The sequence below is a fragment of the Necator americanus genome, chromosome IV (genome assembly GCF_031761385.1).
Source record: "Necator americanus strain Aroian chromosome IV, whole genome shotgun sequence".
NCBI lineage: Eukaryota > Metazoa > Nematoda > Chromadorea > Rhabditida > Ancylostomatidae > Necator > Necator americanus.
Window position 1 is genome coordinate 3755593 of NC_087374.1, and position 18510 is coordinate 3774102.

Here is an 18510-nt window from a genome sequence, read left to right on the forward strand (position 1 = left end):
TCGACACCACACCGGGCTCCAGGCATAGTTATATGACGATAGTTTTAGTCGCTTATTATGCCGACTAAGTGTCGCTGACAGGAAAGCAGTCAGCAGCCAGCGCGGTGTCGGTGAACATATCGTGGCCTGCTCACGCCAACACCACCACCGCCACCGCCACCACGACACCGCGGATAATCGTCGAACGATTTACGAATTATTCGCGCCTCACTGATTGAACTCCACCGAGCTACACCCAGAAACTCGGCGGACAATCAGTCATTTGGTTCGGGTAGTGGTTACATAGCGGAATTCCCCCCGAATAAGGCCGATGAGGGTGTATTTGATCCTTGCGCAGCAGTCAGCCTATAGTCAGCTCTACGGGATTTATAACCAGGTAAGTATCACCGGAATCGAATTTCTGGCAGCCACAGGGACTACATCGGCTATACCTCCTCATCCTTAAAGAGACCTCATCCTTAGTGTGTCTTTTTAAAAATGAGTTTATTCTACAGTAATGTATGTCAATTGCCTTAAATCGACTTTAAATCAGCGACGGGGACCACAACGGCTGTACCTCCTCCATATATATACGAGGACAGTTCAGCTATAACCGTTCCTCAACCGCTCCTCACTTGTCATCCGCCTCTATCGTCCGGACTGGAGCGTTTTTCTCTTCATTTCTAACAATACGCGACCAAACGAGGGAGCGGAGGTTCGCGCTCCGACGATTCATTTCCATCACTTCTTTGAAACCGTTGGACAACCGAGTCGACGCTTCGATAATCAGATCGGCTCAGACGATCAAATCACTCAAATCACAGTCAATCTCGGCTCGCTTGACTCAAAAATAATTTCTTTCCTACGGTTATGATTTATGAACGAAAATTGCACTTTTTTTTTGGTGTTGTTGAACCTTTGAGCGATGAATGGATGTTATTGAACCGTGGAAACCGCCATGCTGGACAGATCCGCGAAAATGAGCTCGATGCGAATTCGTAGATCCTTGGGATCTACGGTACCACGGCTGGGGAAATGAGGGGTTTCATGTTTAAAAAAAAGCTAAATTCGATTCTAAATTCTATTTTCTAAGTCTTCTGAGAAGGAAAAGAGGAGAGGAAGGGATGAAATCCAATTTTTTTTCGAGATATATTTTCCAGAAGGAGGAAATACTATGCCTGAATGAAGCCTAGAACCGAATGAATAGGATTTTTTCTTATTTTAAGCTGAAAAAGAATGAAAAGGAGGAACTCCGACGATCCTCTGAGGAACTGTGAATGAATGAATTTAATAGAAGAGCGACTAGCTGAGCGAGGGACATGAAAGTAATCGATGTGCGAGAACGAAGAACTGAGGGCACGCGACCGGCTCTCTCCCTCTCTTTCCTGAATCTAGGTGTTCCCGTAAATTTTAACGCTAAGGTTGTTAATTAGGTTTAAACATCTCTTCACATCCGTGACAGGTGGTCTCCGATGATCTTAGGATCGCAATAATTACGGTAGTACAAGGTAAGCCTACTTATTCACTTAATTTACTCACTTGGACACTTATTTAGATCCCCTTTTTTCACTGAACGGGCGTAAGGGCCCCAGAAACTTTTCCACTCGTTCCGTTCCCTCACTATCGTTATCCAAGATGTTTTCGAGTTTCGTGACTCATTCAGGATATGGGAATTTGGAAGAAACCGAAAAGAATGAGTCCGACTAGGCGGTGTCATCTCTGTGACCGTATCTGACCACTAATTCATCATCGAGCACATCCGTCGGTCCGACTACCTCAGAATTGAACTCGATCGAACTCGATCGAACTCAAGTTCGTGTAGCGTTATGGGATGAGTTCGTGTCCCACGTGTACCACGTGCCATGAACTCACACCCAAATCGGCTGTCGCAAACGTTTGTCGGTTGACCGCAGAGGAGGAGGACGAACCTAGGACGAACCGGATGAGCGCGTTATTCGACGGGTAGGCATGGAGGTGCGGCTTTTTGCCATCAATACAGTGTTACTGAGGATCATCACTCGTTACATGGATTAGCGAGAGCGAACGAGAGAGACCTAGGGAGAGAGAGTGAACGAGCACACCAACGATTTGAGAAAAAAAATGCCGCCACAGCTGCTGCCGCTGCCGCTGCTGCAGCGATCAAGTGAAAATATCTGAACACAAAAGCGGGGAAGCGAGCAAGTGAGCGAGCGAGTGACCGACCGACCGAACGACTGGCAGAATATCCACAAAAGAGCCGGGTAGTGGTGGATCATCCGGACACGGTAATGTCGTCAAAACAACGACCGTGTCGCGTCACATCAAAAGGAGTTTGGGGACAAGTGGGCTGAGGTGGTGATCGAATACTCTTTGCCGATGGGACCTAACTGCATTGTGGATTGAAGAGGCATGGAGGAGTGAGGAAAAAAATAACACACACCATAACACATCTATTTATTTCAAAGATAGGTACAAGACTCGTCTATTTCCAGGTACTCTTCCATTTTCAGGAATTTGTTGCTGAAATATACATCTGTCCTTGATATGTGAATATATGCAGGAAAAATGTAAAAATGTTTTGCTTTAGGGTTTAAAGGACAGTAAAACCATTTCTGGAGACATTTTCGGAAATAAAGACCACTCATATATTAGGGGTATCCATAAGTAACAGTAAATTTATCTATTTATTTCGTTGATACGTACAAGATATGCTGTTCAAAAGAAAATAATTAGAAAAAATTCAAAATATCAGTGGTATCCATAAGTAATCGAGGATTATTAGTGCGAAATATTTGCTTCAGTCTGAGTTCAGAGCGTGAATGCATAAAGAGCGTTCTATATGGAAATATTACAACTGGTGGCCTTGACTTTCGTGACAAATGACATTAAATTCAAAAGTTTTTTATTACAACGTTGTGAAAATGGCGGACTATCAGCCGAAAGAAGAGCATTTACGTCATTCCACGCGGTTTTATTTTCGTTCGGGTGTTATTGCGTGGGTTGCAACGAACTAAATTTGCACCGATATGTGTAGGGATGTGCTGGAGATCAATAAATGTAAAAGCTGGCTTGGAAAATTTCCAGATTTTCTGGTTTTTCTGATAGCGATCGAAGTGGACGCGCTGTTGAGTTTGAATGCTTTAAAATTACTGTTGGGAACTGATCCCAAATTCAGTAAACAGCAAAGATTCTTCAGGCTACTTTCTCAACAATCAAGGATATCTTCAAGAATTTTTGAAGGTTTATATGGAGGATATATGGGTCCTGCAACTATTGTCGGAGATGAGTACGGAACCCAGGAAAAAATAAGCCAGTTGAACTGAGAGGTTTTACCGCATCCGCCATATTCTCCAGACATATCACCATCTGATTTTCATTTATTCCATTATATTTATATTTATTTTTTATTTATTTCTTTTTATCAAACATTCCCTAAAGAATAAAAATTTCAAAAAATACCCATGAGGTGCGAGCTTACCTAGAATCGAATTTTTTTTTTCAAAGGAGAAGAAATTTTAGAGGAGTAGAGAATTGAAACTCCACCAGGTAGATGGCAAAAGATCCTGAATAATGATTGAGACTACATAATCGATTAAGGATAAAATTAAACGGAAGCAAATTCTTTTTTTTTTGGTTCCCACGGAAATTATTGATTACTTATGGGTACCCCTAACAGAATCTTTCGAATTAAAATAATAATAATTTAGAAAACTTTCTGTAACTCTTGAGAAGCTGCGAAGAATTTAAAAACTTCAAAAATCAAATGTGTTCCTTTTTTTTACGACTGAGATTACGTAATCGACTGAGGATAAAATTAAACGTAATTAAATTCTTTTTTTCCGTTGCCATTAAAATAATTTATTATCTAAGGGCGCCCTTAATATGAAAAAAAGTTAGAATGCTGCCTTCAGATATTTATTGATGATTTTTGATTGGAATTCATTGAGGTCCCATCGCTAGTTATCGCTATAGTAGTAATCGTTATAATCGGCTTTTCACAAAGGAATCAGAAAGTTCCAAAAAAAGTGCGCTCGCTTGAACGAAGCGTAGCGATTCGTTGTCGTGTAGGGCGAACAGGCCCCTAATATAAAAAAATTAGAATGCTGCCTTCTGATATTTATTGATGTTTTTCGAGCGAAATTCATTAGGGTCCCATCGCTAGAAATCTATATTATAATCGGTTCATCGCAAAGGAATCAGAAAGTTCCAGAAGAAGAAGTGCGCTCGCTCGCTTGAACGATGCGTAGCGATCAGACGATGGTTGTGGTGGTGGTGGTGGTTGATGAGGTGGAGTGAGGTCGTCGGGATGGGGCGCACGAAATGAAACCGCTTTTCCCACATCCAACCACCACCACGGCATCAGCGCTTATTCACAACGAAGCTTCAATTGTATTCAACTTCAACACACACACACACAGACGCAATCACTCTCCCCGGAGGTCTGGCTACCTGCGTGCGAGTGAGTGAGTGAGCGGCGGCGGAGTGAGAGGCACAGAGAGAGAGTTCCAGGCGATCCTGGTAGCAGCACAATAGCAGAGAGCATTTCACAAAGTGTGTGGTGTGTTTGTGTGTGTGACAAAAAGAACGAAATAAACAAGTTGCGCGCGAATGTTCGTCCGCGCTCCCCGCTACAATACCGCTCCTCTTCCGCTTTTGTTGCGGAAAGCATCGTTGTTCCTGGGGAAAATCACGATCCGGGTCCACTTAATTTATTTTAACCGCCGCTCCCCCCCCCCCCCCCCGTCAAAAAAATTTTGTTTCAGATGTAATTGTTCCTAAAAAAAGATGTGGATGGATTTTTTCTTTCCTTCTTTCCTTCCTTGATGGATCGAAAACAGTCCAAAGTATAAATTCTCCACATAAAAAAAGTATAAAGTCTCTGTTAAGTCAGTGTTTTCGTTTTTTTTTAATTCTCCATATGTTCACGGAATTTTTCAAAGAGATCAAAGCAAAAAAATAAAATAAAATTGAGTATTTCACGAGTACTTAGTGAATTATATAATCATTGACATCGTTTCTAAAAATCCTTCCACTTTAAAAAAAATTCTAACTTCTTCCATAGGTCTCTTGTAAAGTCATTTTAACGTTCTAAAAACTTTCTTTTTCTAGATTTCAGATCTTTCATATCCAGATTTCGGATGTTTAAGATGTCATCGTTGGTGCGAAGATGTGAATATCCTTCCAAAAAAGTGGTATTTTTGAAACCATTAGCATTTCCAGGTCTGTACTGATCACAAAAATCCAGCCATAAATACCGTAGATGAAGTGGATCTTTTATTATTTAATATCTGATCATTCATTCATTCATATCCAATTCTAATTTAATTTATTCAAATTCCATTTTTTTGAAATTTATTTATTTATTATATACTATTTAATTAAGATTTAATCTGCAAGGAAATCACTTCACTGTTCTATCTTTCCAGAATTAAATTCAACTTCAATTATTTTAATTTCAATTTATTTCAATTTATTCATATCATACAATAATTGTCGCAAAAGTTAAGACCAGCAGTTGTAATAGTCCCATATGAAACTACTCTTCATGAATTTACGCTCTTAACTATGTAGAACCTAAAGCAATTATTCCACATTACTAATAATCGATTACTTATGGATACCTCTAATATTTCACAAATTCAAAAAAATACACATCTATATATTCCGTACCGGAATTTATGTAGTGCTTTAAAGGCGAAAAAATCTTATTAACTAATTTTCTTTTTCCGTGAAGGATAGTAATAAGTAGAAAAAAAAGTAATAAATAGTAAGGATTTTTCCGTGAAAGAGAGTAATGACGTATTTTCGAGTTTATAACATATTGGGTTGATTGGTTGAATATAGTAATATTAAAAATTATTTAATTGCGATTTAATCTGCAAAGGAATCACCTCACTACTCTTCTATTTTTCTTCTAGGATTCACCGGCACGATTTATTCGTAAAATTTCGATCAGTTTCAGATCAGCAGAGTGTGTTGCGCGTCAAATTCACCAACATTCCATTCGATTCCACTAAAGTGACATACGTCCATCAAATTCTGTCATCGTCCATACACGGCCAGTACAATGAACGAATGGTGCAGCTGTGCTGCTTTCTTCTTCAGGATGAACAACAGAAGTTTCATCCGCTTCGCTTCCAGAATTTCCATATGTTTATTTATTTGACAGAGAGACAACCACATAACCGTTCCTCTACACGTAAAAACACAACGGTTAAAAAAAAAATTAAAATCACCAGGAATTGGATATTCACATATCACAGTTCTATTTATTTAATTATTATTATTTGAACGACGAGAATAATCTGACGGTGACGACGGCTGGCCTACTGTATCAACGGTCCGGACACTACTTGATCCTTGAAACGTTCGAGACCCTACAACAAATGACCTATGTATTTGTATTTGCACGACCTTAATAGCGATGCCGAGGAAATTGGAGGGGGGCGAAAAACTTTGGATCCGTGTCAATCGAGGAAACACTTCATTAGGAAGGCGTAGCGGCAACTATACGGTACGACGACACCATTGAGGGACCGATTTGATAGGAACCGCTCACCTCACCACCGTAACTCAATGAAGAACTCAGGTACACGGGTTCCTTATCGACGATGGCGCCAGCTTTCATCAGCCATTTCCTAAAATGGCTCCGTCATGGATTTAATTGTTAATAATATTCATAATAATAGTATTGATAATTATTTATATTGATTTAATTATTAATATTTTTGGGGGCATTAACATTTTAATTATTTTTTATTACCTATATATTTATTTACTTATATATTTCTTATATATTCATTTATTAGGTTTTGTTTATTTATTTATTTAGGTCCCGTATTCATTTATACATTTTATTCAAATTCATTACTTATTTATTTAATCATTAAATTTATTTAATTTAGAGTTTATTACTTATCGTTTGATGTAATTTAAACAATATTAAAAAAGGAATGAAGGTGTAGAAAGAATTTTAATTTAAAAAAAATTCTTTTAAAAAAAGAGTGCTTACTTGTTGAGAACTGCCAGGTCCCGTTTACAAGTGCTCAAACAATCCTTACCAGCCGAATCCGCATTTTTCAACGGACTGAACTCATCCTCACGTTCCACCTCCCAAATGTAGAAATTCCTACGATCGTAGGGAAAGTCATTCCAGGACAAGAATTAAACGTTTCCCTCAAAACACAACTTACTTGCTCCGCTCGAAAACATCAAAGACGAATTGCTCCAGTTTGATTCCATTCGGGACCGTTGGCTTAACGAATGACCCATCCGAGGCTACATGAGGGATCTTTTTCGAGGCACGGTGATACGGTAGATAGAAGGAATTGTTGCAGAAACTGAAGGAGATCGATTTCAACTTTTGCTCAGCATTGCTATACTTCTTCGTTTTCAAATATACAAATAAAATATTTAAATATATTTTCAAATATAATAAAAATACCTTGATTTTTTCTAAAGTAATTAATTAATTCTTATTTCTGAAACATTCTTACATCGAGCAGAAATTCGTTCAAACTCCAAAAAACTCCCAAGAAAAAATTCCATTAAGTTTCGTTGGGTTAAAGGCGTTTACGGAGGTCTGACCTTTCCAGAAATTCCAGGGAATACAAATGATTTGCTATAGATCCTGCACAGAACAACAATCGACCATCGTCTGCCTTCCGCTCCGCGAGTTCAGCGCCAAGTTCACTGTATTCCGTGACTCGTGGCACACCTTTATCCAAACATACGGAACCAACCAGCTCTCCTGGTTGCTTCAGTATCGTCTGAACAAAAATAGATGTTGATCACAATATCCGAACTCAGGATGAGTTGAAAAAAAAAATTGAGAATCAGACAACAGCGGACTGAAGCAGTCAAAAAAATCTTAGAAAAATTCTGTGGAAATTCTTACATACATAATTCTCACATAATTTTTTACGCTTTCGAACTCCTCATTTCTGCGATTTCAAAGTCCCCACAGGCAATAGATGACTGGATATCAGCCGTTTATGGTGTTATGGATGAATCGTAGCTGTTCATCGGATTCATTTCCAAACAGAAGCTAATCTCTATATATTCATATTCGGGCCTCAATGAGGGCGAAAAGCAATAAATTGATGGCTGTTGACAATTACTTCTGCCATTCCATCGCATACACCCTGAGGCTAAATCGGAAGAGCACTTGAGAAGCTAGCTCTACTCTACCACAGAGAGAAGGGGGAATTGCAAAGTGGTGCCACCAGATGTGCTGGTAGTGGCGGGCGAGGGACTGGTCTGGTTGAATGACGAGTTCCAATCGAACAAGTTACGAGGTTAGAGACTTTTCAGGGATTTTCAAGGACTCCATCCGAATATATGGATGGTGAAGGTGCTCAGATCACAAGAAATTTCGTGGAAAAAAAAACAAAACGACCGAAAAACCGATAAAAACACGGTTCATTTCTGAAGTTTTCAAATTTTTGGGCAGCTACTCAGAAGTTACAAATGTTTTTTCTTAAATTATTACCTCTAGAAAACCTATTACCTCGTGCGTTATTGCTGAAAAGTTCTAAATCTAGAGTAGTCCTGAAGATTTAATTTTAGTTCTGAACTAGCAATAATCCTGAAGATTCTAATTTGGAAGCGCAGAATAGGAATATGTTTAAACCAAACCATTCCAAATTTGGAATTGTGACGTCATCCAATAAACTCACACGCACCTTATTCACTTTTTTCAATTCTATTCACTTTTTCACTTTTTTTAAAGCTTTCCTTAGGTTTTCTTCTACAAAAAAAAAAAACGAATTTCTCAAGGGAATTTTCTTTAAAGACGTTCAAGAACGTCAGGCCAATAATAAAGTTTTCACCTTATTCACTTTTTCTACTCACTTTTTTTTTACTTTCTTCTAGTTTTTTTAAAGCTAAATAAACGAATTTTTCAGGAAAATTTTCTTTAAAGACGTTTAAGAACGTCAGACCCGTAATAAAGTTCTAAACTAAAACTTAGTTGGCATAACAAGAAAAAAAAAATCGAGTTTTTTTCTGTTTTTTCTCAAGTAAAAACAAACAAATAAAGTAGTAAGTCATAGTTTTTTTTGTTCATTAGAAAAATTAAAGCAGAATGATTGAAGTGGTATTTACTTTGTTAAGACACTCAGATCAAGAAACATGAGTAATTGTTGTTCGATGATGAGGTCTCCCCCCGCCAATCATGAGGTCACAAAAAATAAACGATTTTTTTCAAGGGAACTTTCTTTAAAGACTTTTAAGAACGCCAGGCTAATGATAAAGTTTCACTAAAACTTTGTTAACATAACAAGAAAAACCTTTTTTACTTAAACTAGCTAAGTAATAAGTCATAGTTTTTTTTTTGTTCGTTAGAGAAATTAAAGCAAAATAATTGAAGTGTTGTTTATTTTGTTGACGTACTCAAATCAAGAAACATGAGTAATTGTTGTTCGATGATGAGGTCTCCCCATCCGCCACTCATGAGGTCACTCGTAAGTTCAAGAACTCGAAATCCGAGCCGACGGATGGGAGCAGCGGACAGATGTTACACTCACTACACATACATATTGTGAACGATGTGTGGTCTTGCGCAACCGAGCGCACCGACCGGATAAGACGCACGCAGGTTGCGGCCGCGGCGGGAACGTACGTGGCGGGTCCTTATCGCAACAAACGTATGTACACCGCGATCAATTTCACGCTAATCCCTCTAATAGTCTCCTTTAAAAAAAACGTATCACCGCCATTGTTGCGTATGCGCTCGATCGTACGTTGCAATCACTGTCGATGCCGCCGCCGCTCCGCATCAAAAGGTTCGCGTAAACAAGCATGAAAACAAGCAGAAATGGCGGCAAAAATCAATCAGACCGACTGAAACGTTTTTTTTTCTCTTAATTTTACTATTTTCTAAATTTTTCCTCCATGAACATAAGAACCCTAGAATATTTTTTTTCGACGCGAATTCAGGTAGGAATCGTAATAATTAGACTTTTTAAAAAAAGCACAAACAGGCATGAAAACAAGCGGAAATTTTCTTTCAGAAATGGCGGCAGAAATCAATCCGACCGACTGAAACTTTTTTTTCTTAAATTAACCACCTTCTAAATTTTCCTTCCATTAATATAAGAACCTTAAAATATTTTTCTTTCAACGGGAATTCAGCTAAGAATGATAATAATTACTCTTTTCAAAAACAATTTTAACGATAATGTTAGAACTTTTTTGAAGAAAAAGAAAGTCTCCAGTCTCCCATCCCCAACTTCCTTAGAATCCCAATTTATAATTGGAGCTTTATCACGAAAAAAAAAACACTTGATTTTTCATTTTGAATACCACAACCTCTTAAAAATCCACTCTTGTAGCAGTAAACATCAACAAGACACAGAAATTCCTCGAAATAATCCTATAATCTTTTCTAGCATCAATTTCATGAAAATAAAATCATCGACTCGAACGTTTTCAGTGTCAAACCTCACACATCGCCACAAACTGTAAACATGAACCCTGACATTCAGCGGAGTATCAACATGTTTCCGCCTATTCGTCCTGCTATTCCATAGATTCACAAAAAAGAATAACTTCAAAAAAAAAATCAGCCAATCAATCAAAACACAAATAAAAAATAATAATAACAACAAATAGTAGGAATCAATTAAATGAAATCCATTGAAATCAATGAATAGAAACCAGAAGACTTATTTCAACGTCATATATGCACATGTTTTTATTATGAGGTACCCATAAGCAATCAATAATTTCCGTGGGAACCAAAAAAAAAAACCGAATTTACTCACATTTAATTTTATCTTTAGTGGATTATGTGACCTTCATCGTTATCCAGGACCTTTTGGCATGTTTCTCGTAGAGTTCCAGCCCTCTTGTTCATAAAATTTCATTTCCTTCGAAAAAAAAGTATGATTCTAGGTGAGGTCGCACTTCATCAATATTTTTGAAATTTCTATTCTTTACGGAATGTTCCACCGATCGGAGTAAATGAAAAATTATAAATTATATTTTAAAAAACCATGAAATGAAATTTTATTATAAAATAATAAATTATCTAAAATCTATAAATTATTATTATTAATTAAAACTATAATTATATGCAAATTATTATAAATTTGAAGAATATGGGGGATGTGGTGGAAGCTCCCAGTTTAGCTGCCTTATTTTTTCCTGGATTAATCTTTGCTGCGTTCGGCCTCTGCCGATAGTTAACCCATTTACCTGAACCCATTTACCATTCCTGTACACCTTCCTAATTTCTTGAAGATGTCCTGGACTGTTGCCCAAGTAGCCTGAAGAATCTTTGCTATTTCCTGGATACTCAATTTGGGATTCTCAGTTTCCACCAGTGATTTTAAAGCTCAGCAAACTCTGCAGGGTATCCTTTTCGATCGCTATCAGACAAATCAGAAAATCTGGAAATTTTCCAAGCCAGCTTTCGCACTAATTGACTTCCAGTCGTCTCCATAGAGATCGGTGGAAATTTTCCTCGTTGCAAACCGTTGCATTAACACTCGATCCAAGATGAAATCGCATGAAATGACGTAAATGTTCTTCTACTGGCTGATAGTCCGCCGTTTTACAACTTTGTAATAAAAAAAAGTTTGAATTTAATGTGATTTGTCACAAAAGTCAACGCCAGCCGAGTTGTAATATTCCCATATAGAACACGTCTTTATGCATTCACGCTCTGAACTCAGAGTGAAGCAAATATTTGGCACTAATAATACTTGATTACTTATGGATACCACTGATATCTTGATTTTTTTCTTGATTTTTTAACCGCACGTCTTATGCCCGTGTTTGAAACGAATAGATAAGTTTACTATTACTTATGAATACCCCTAATGTATGAGTTCGCTTTGTTTCCGAAAATGTCTCCAGAAATATTTTTACTGTCCTTTAAACCCTAAATTAAAACTTTTTTCTTACATATAATCATATCAAGGAGAGGTGTATCTTTCAGCAGCAAATTCCTAAAAATGGAAGAGCTTCCTTGGCATGAATAAAAAAGAAGTTCTTTTTCATTTATGTCAAGAAAGCTCTTCCATTTCCAGGAATTTCTGCTCTTCCTGATTCCACAAATTCTTAGTAAAGTTAGATTTACCATTTCATGCATGGTGACAAATATAAATGCGTATAACAATATAATAGTAATGTAAATACAATTTTGAAAATTTTTTAAAATTTTAAGCGCCTACTCACTTTTTTAAGCGTGATAGACACGTGTTTGAACGTAAAATTGAGCAAGAAATTTGCTAAATCAACTTTTTTTTCGATTTTGCTATTCGGGCGCTTGTAAAATATCAAATATGTTATTGATGTTACTATTTTTATGACTTCCTCTATTTTTTTTCACTGTTTGCTTTTTTTATTATTTTTCACCTTTCATTTTATTTTTTTTATTTTTTATTTCTGACTTTTGAATGACTGTGATATTTGCTGTCTAATTAGTACCAGTATGAAAAAGAGAAATCTAACAGGACAATACAAAAAAATACTGCGAACCCTTCAAATCCATGAATAATCCCAATCCAGATCACCGACTGTATAACTATGTTCTCTCAATCCATCACATACTTTTCAGTTTCTCTTCCCTTTGACTGCGATCGTTTGGTGCGGTAGATCAATAAATGGATCATTAAAACTAGGAATTCGTCTGCAAATATTTTCACATCCGATTTTTGCAGGGCAAGTCCAGTTCCACAGATTAAGATTCCGAAAAAAAACTCACAGTAAATTGGGAATAAAAAAAAAACCCACGGTAAAATTGGAATTTTGCACTGGGATTATAATCGGAACAAATATTTTTCACGAAAAAAAAAAGTGAGAAACGTTATGACTTCATCCCCTAGATACAGTAATTTCGAAGAGAAAGATCAGAAAGCTGTTACTGAACAAGAAAACAGGCCTCCCAAAGGAAATCCATGGTCCCATAGAAACAGATACAGTAATTTCGAAGTGATTGACTCGTAGTAGTAGTAGACCTACACAGGAAGGAGGTCTCCAGAATAATTCAAAAAATAAAATAAATAAAACAACAAAACAACAAAATCCATGGAATCTTCGCAGTATTCATGTTCGGATTATGATGTCAGATCAGCGCATAGCTTTTTTAATGGACCCCATTTGTTATTTGTTCGCGGTGACCGACGCAGGTGATATCCTTTTAAGTGACCGCAGGTGGTCCACGAAAGCTCTGGCGCCGCTATTCACTATGTTGTTACGCTTCGGATAGTCAAAAGAAGGAAAAAAACTAAAAAAAAATTAAGACGTTACCTTAGTGACAACATCTGCTCCATGTTCTATGAAAAATCCTAACATATGTGGATCAGCAACTTTACATAAAATATTATCGATACAGTAGACGTGAAAATATTTCACTCCTCGTGTTTTCATCGCAGGCAAAAATGGTGCCAAGGCAGCGTATAAACCTCCATTACCATCTGAAAAAGGAATTTTTCCAGGAATTCAACAACATCTCATTCATTCACCTCCATAATCCATCTGGACAAAGAACTTTAATTGGGAAATTCAGAATTTTTCCACGAAACTCAACATTTCTTTCATTCATTCGTTCATTCATTCATTCATTCATTCATTCAATCATTTATCTCTGGACATTCACGGACGGACCGAAGGACCAATCCAGCGTCAGCAATCGTTGATGATTGCTCATTGGTCATGTGGGGGGACAAAAGTAGGATCTATGTCAAGATTGTATGCTTTCCGACTACCATTACTACTCTTTACAGTAACCAATACTCGACGGGGATCGAGCCAGTCACCCGAGGTCAATTGTCGGAATAAAGGTGATCGTTGCCAGAACAAACATCTTTAATAATAGGAGTATCACTCGATAAGTGCGAGAAGTAGCACCCGACGCACCACGGGTCCACAAGGTTACTGCACTCCTCGATGATGTACGAGAATCAAGAGCGTACATAATACAGCGGGCACTGACACCGTTAGTAAAAAAAACTATCCAACTCAAAATAATCAAACACAAACATTGGTTTGACGCATAAATTCAAGCGTTTCTTTTTTTTTGAAATAAAAATTTTCCATGAAAAATAAATTTTTCTGCCACTGCATTCTTTGTTGATCTATGGCGAATTATGTGCTCTACAAAATAGTCTGTTTAGTTTTTTTTCCTAGAGGAAAAAAAAACTATTCTTTGATTTAACTTTCTTTAAATTTCTTGTTTTTAACATTAATTTTATTCGGATCTAAAAATAGTGTTTATAGTTTTCTGTTCTTTTCACTTGATCAAAAATGAAGTGTCAAATCGACAAAAAAAAACGCATTTTCGTCACCTTTCGCTTTTTTTGCGTTTAATCAAGGTGTCAAATTCAAGAATTGACTCTGGAAATTTTCGAAATCCATTAAGAAGAAACAATGCTGCATAGGGCGTCTCAAAACTTCTTTAAGCGATTCAAATACGGTGATTTCGACCTAACAAAAACATAAATCGCAGCGGACACCTTGTTCACTTCGATTCGAGGAGAGACTGAATCAGTTTATTAACTAAGATCCACGCCAAACGACAGGGGAATTGGCAGAGGTAATGGAATGCTCCAAATCCTACAGTACCATAAAATAGCATCACCTTTACTCGATGAGAAATGTTCAAAAATTGGGCGCACACGCAAAAAAAGCCAAAACTTATGGACCAAAATAATACATAGGCTCCAGTCGTACAGATTTTTGACCGCACAACTTTAAGAACCATTTTAGAATTAAAAATTACAAAATTCTCTCGACAATTTCGAGAAATAAAGGCGGCCGCCCTTCGCAAACTTACTTGGAGCTGTGACAATCGAATGCCTGCTTGAGAGCAAAAGATTCCCCTCGTTATCGAACGCTGGGATCTCAGATTGGCAAAAAATGGTGATCTGCTCCGGAGACAGTCCGCTGGCGGCAACAACTTTTTCCAAATGGGCGCGTGTGGCAGCTTCGGTCGTCTTTGAAACCATTACGAGCCTGGAAATATCTACAATACTTGACCAGAAGGCAGAGATTTGCATAAAGCACTGAGTCACTGAGTCTCCCAATCCTAATCAGTACTCGTTTCGTCCATAATTTCCAGGAGAACGAAAAAAACCACCAGGACCATCAATAAAGGAAGGGTGAGGGTGAATATAACGAGTCTGTCTAAGAAATAGAAACTTTTCCTCCCGTTCCAGTAGTATACTATGGATCGTCGTGAATGAGAGCGTCCGATGTCTCTGCTTAATCATTTGGCCCTTCACTCATGAAGTCCCCTTTTTGCTTATCCTAAGGCCTTAACCGACTTTATCACTGCACTAACATTTCCCTAAAAGCCCAGAGGACCATCAGTACATAAAGTAAAAGAGCAACGATATAAATTAGTACCACATGAGTAAAAGATAAGCAAGTGTTTAGCTAAAATTACCTCGAATTGGATCCAGAGCCCATATCCGATAAAATTCCTCAAGTTACATAAACGTCCTTAGCAGGAAAATGACCCTTGGACTCTGCTATCCAGCAAGAAAAAAATTTGCCTGCGGACTAACGCATCACTCCCTTTGGTACGGGAAATGTTAAAATTCTTACAGGCACAAGAAGGGGAAAAATGTCCCTACAACAAACGTCTAGGTCCCGCAGCGAAATGCCGTTACAGCGAGTTTGCGTCAGGAAACCGAACCAAATAATATTGGATAACACGGTTAGGGAAAGGGAAAGAAACTATCCATGGTTTCGCTTCCATCGCATTTAGTCTTCCAAGGACAAATGTGTTGGATACGGGCTCAGAACATCTCAAAGAGGTATACAAGGAAAATAATTCGAATTCTAAAAATCTGGAGAAAAATAATGATTTCTACAAATATTTTAAATTTTATTTTTTTTTGTTTTAAATTTTTCATTTTCAAAAGTTTCTTCTTCATTTCTACATCATTTGTGCAACGATTACAGGCTTCATCCAAAAGTTTCTCCCACATTCTGAGAAGCTTTGCTAATTATAGAGTTTCCTCTAGAACTTTTTGTTATATTTCCAGAAAAAAAACCATCCAAGAATCACAATTTCGTTGTTACAGAGCATTGAAATAGAAACAAACACCTACCACTGGATTTTTCCTTTCCCTTTATGTTGCGGGAATTCTTTGTTGGCCATTTTCTCGAGAAGAGCAATCTTACATGCTTGAATACCGAGTAAAGAATCACATGGAGCGACATCGAGACCAAGAGGAATAGTCCCTTCAAATAAACAAAAAAAAAACGTGAAAACATCTGCAATAAACAAAGAAAACTTTGAAAAATAATACCTTTCGGTGATGATGAGCCAAGACGGCTGGCCTGCCCGCCGGCAAGGACTATAGCCGCTACTTCACCGCGTGATATAGCTTCCAGACCTACAGAAGGAAGTCATTGATTTCCTTGGTTTTTCATTTCTTTCATTTTTTTTTTCCATTTTCATTTCTTTGGAAGCAAAAAATTCAGACAAAAAAAACATATTTCAATTAATAAAATTTTTAAGTAATCATAATTCAGACATAAAAAAACTTTTTTGAAATATTCAGACAAAAAAGATTGGAAAAAGAAAAAATAAACAAACCTTTCCTCCAATATCTTTGCTTCTCATTGTAAGGCAAGCGTTCAAATACAAGATGATGGTCATCAGGAACTGGTGTCAGGTTTTCCGGTGACGCCGTGTAAGCATCCGAGGAAAGTTTGAACGCTTTTTTTACGGCCGCAAAATCAATCGATTCAATCTGCAACGTGTGTACGAATGTTTACAGGTTGTATACAATTTCCTGGCTTAAATCATTCTTGTACAAGTTTTCAGCACTGATTCGCACTGCAAAAAACTTCAATCTCAATTTTTGAGAGAGAACAAGAGAGGAACCAAATTACCTTGGATTAATTATTTTCAGAAAAAAATAGAGCAAAAATGTCTATTGGTGGATTAGTGTTTGGATTAAGGCTGAAAGTGTTCAAATCTAAATACCCTTAATATTTATCCAACTATTTATCCGAAAAAGATATTCGCTTAATTTCTGCAACAGAAACTCCATTTTTAGGAGTTTCACAGTAGCTTTAACTGTTTTTTTTAGCAGTTTCCACTTCATCCTGGCGCAAGGTAAATGCTAAATAAAATACTGATAAACGTTGTGTATTAATAACTGAAATGAAAAAAAATTATACGAGAGAGAAATTCAAATCAAATATTATATTAAAGGTACCCATAAGTAATCAAATACTTATTTCATAGCAAAAAAAAAACGAAATCTGGAGCCCGAAGGAAATCTGTGGGCAGTTTTTCCAATTATTTGTCCTTCTTCAAAGGCTCAGCCCCGAGTCGTAGCCTTAATGACCTTAACGTGTTGAATAAATGCAAAAAAAAGGAGCAAATTGTGTCGAACACGCTCATGTTCGTCCTTTTAACAATTCATCTTAATAATCAAAAAAAAATCAATAAAATCAAGAATTCCAAAACTAATATCTTATAAAGCGAGAAAATTCCTGCCAAATTTTTCATAACATTTTTCCAATGCTTTTTATTTCTATTTGCACTTTTTTCTCAGAAACAGGACTATAAAGGAGTTTTTTTTTTCCGACACAGAGAAAAAACCAACGTTAATCTGCAAGAAATTCTTGTGCACTATCCAAAATGTAGGAATCATTGCAGGAAATATTTTACCGTTGAGAACCAATTTTTAGAAAATTGAAATTCTACGACTAAAATTTACTAAGTACCTGTTCAGTCAAAGCGTTTCTTTGTTCCTCGTTCAGCTCATCCCAGAATCTGAGCAGATGCTTTTGTGAGCCCACACGATCCAGCAACGATTGATATGCGGACATTGAGCGGCTCGTTGTGGAAGTATAAACTGCAAGAGAACTTTTCAAAATGGAAACTAAGAGAACACGTTACGTGACGTAAGAATATCCGAGCTGAGCTTAAAAATACAAGGTTGAGGGAATTTTCGATGTTCTGTACTACTTTAGAGATACGACTCAGGACTTAGAATAAAATTATAACAATTATCACGGAAAATGGGAAAAATTACGTACAAATCCAGGATCATCGGATTATAGGACCGGAAAGATACAGAGCTACTAGCTTACTTTTAAAAAAGGCGACTCGCTGCGCTCGTACTTGTGACGATCCAAAATCTTTGAATATAGTGGAGTGATCGTGGAAATCAGGAGGTAAGTGGAATCAAATTCGCTCGGCTTATTTATTCAAATTGTTCATCTATGGATGGCATGAGTTCCGGAAAGAAAAGGAGTGATGAAAATACATTTTAACTCTCTTAGGAGTACGAGAATGAGTTGATTTTTCGGGTTATTTCACTACTAATTCACTTTGCAAGGTTCAATAACATAGATGTTATAGGTGTAAAGAGCCTCGTCGTTGGGTTAACTGATACCTTACAGGTCCCTGAGACCTCTATCCCACGGATTTATACGGGTGCTTTGCGGTTTCGTTGTCATCTTTGTAATCCTGAAGAATCTAACATCAAAGAAGAGTAATGGAAAATATCCAAAGCCAAATAAAATAAGATTCTATCAGGTTACGGTTATTCCCCCGTTCAACGAATTTTCTGAACA

At 37.2% G+C, this 18510-nt stretch overlaps 1 protein-coding gene across 1 annotated transcript; it reads right to left on the minus strand.

The window, feature by feature from the left end:
- Positions 1-6284: 6284 nt before the first annotated feature.
- On the minus strand, positions 6285-17760 carry RB195_000320 (uncharacterized protein; the record flags this gene model as incomplete). The annotated part of the gene is made up of 11 exons (XM_064196586.1): positions 6285-6335; positions 6518-6596; positions 6971-7087; positions 7152-7298; positions 7546-7727; positions 13216-13382; positions 14741-14919; positions 16023-16155; positions 16224-16310; positions 16514-16670; positions 17656-17760. 11 exons carry the CDS (start codon positions 17758-17760, stop codon positions 6285-6287), a joined length of 1404 nt encoding a protein of 467 aa, XP_064052467.1.
- Between the last annotated feature and the right edge of the window lie 750 nt (positions 17761-18510).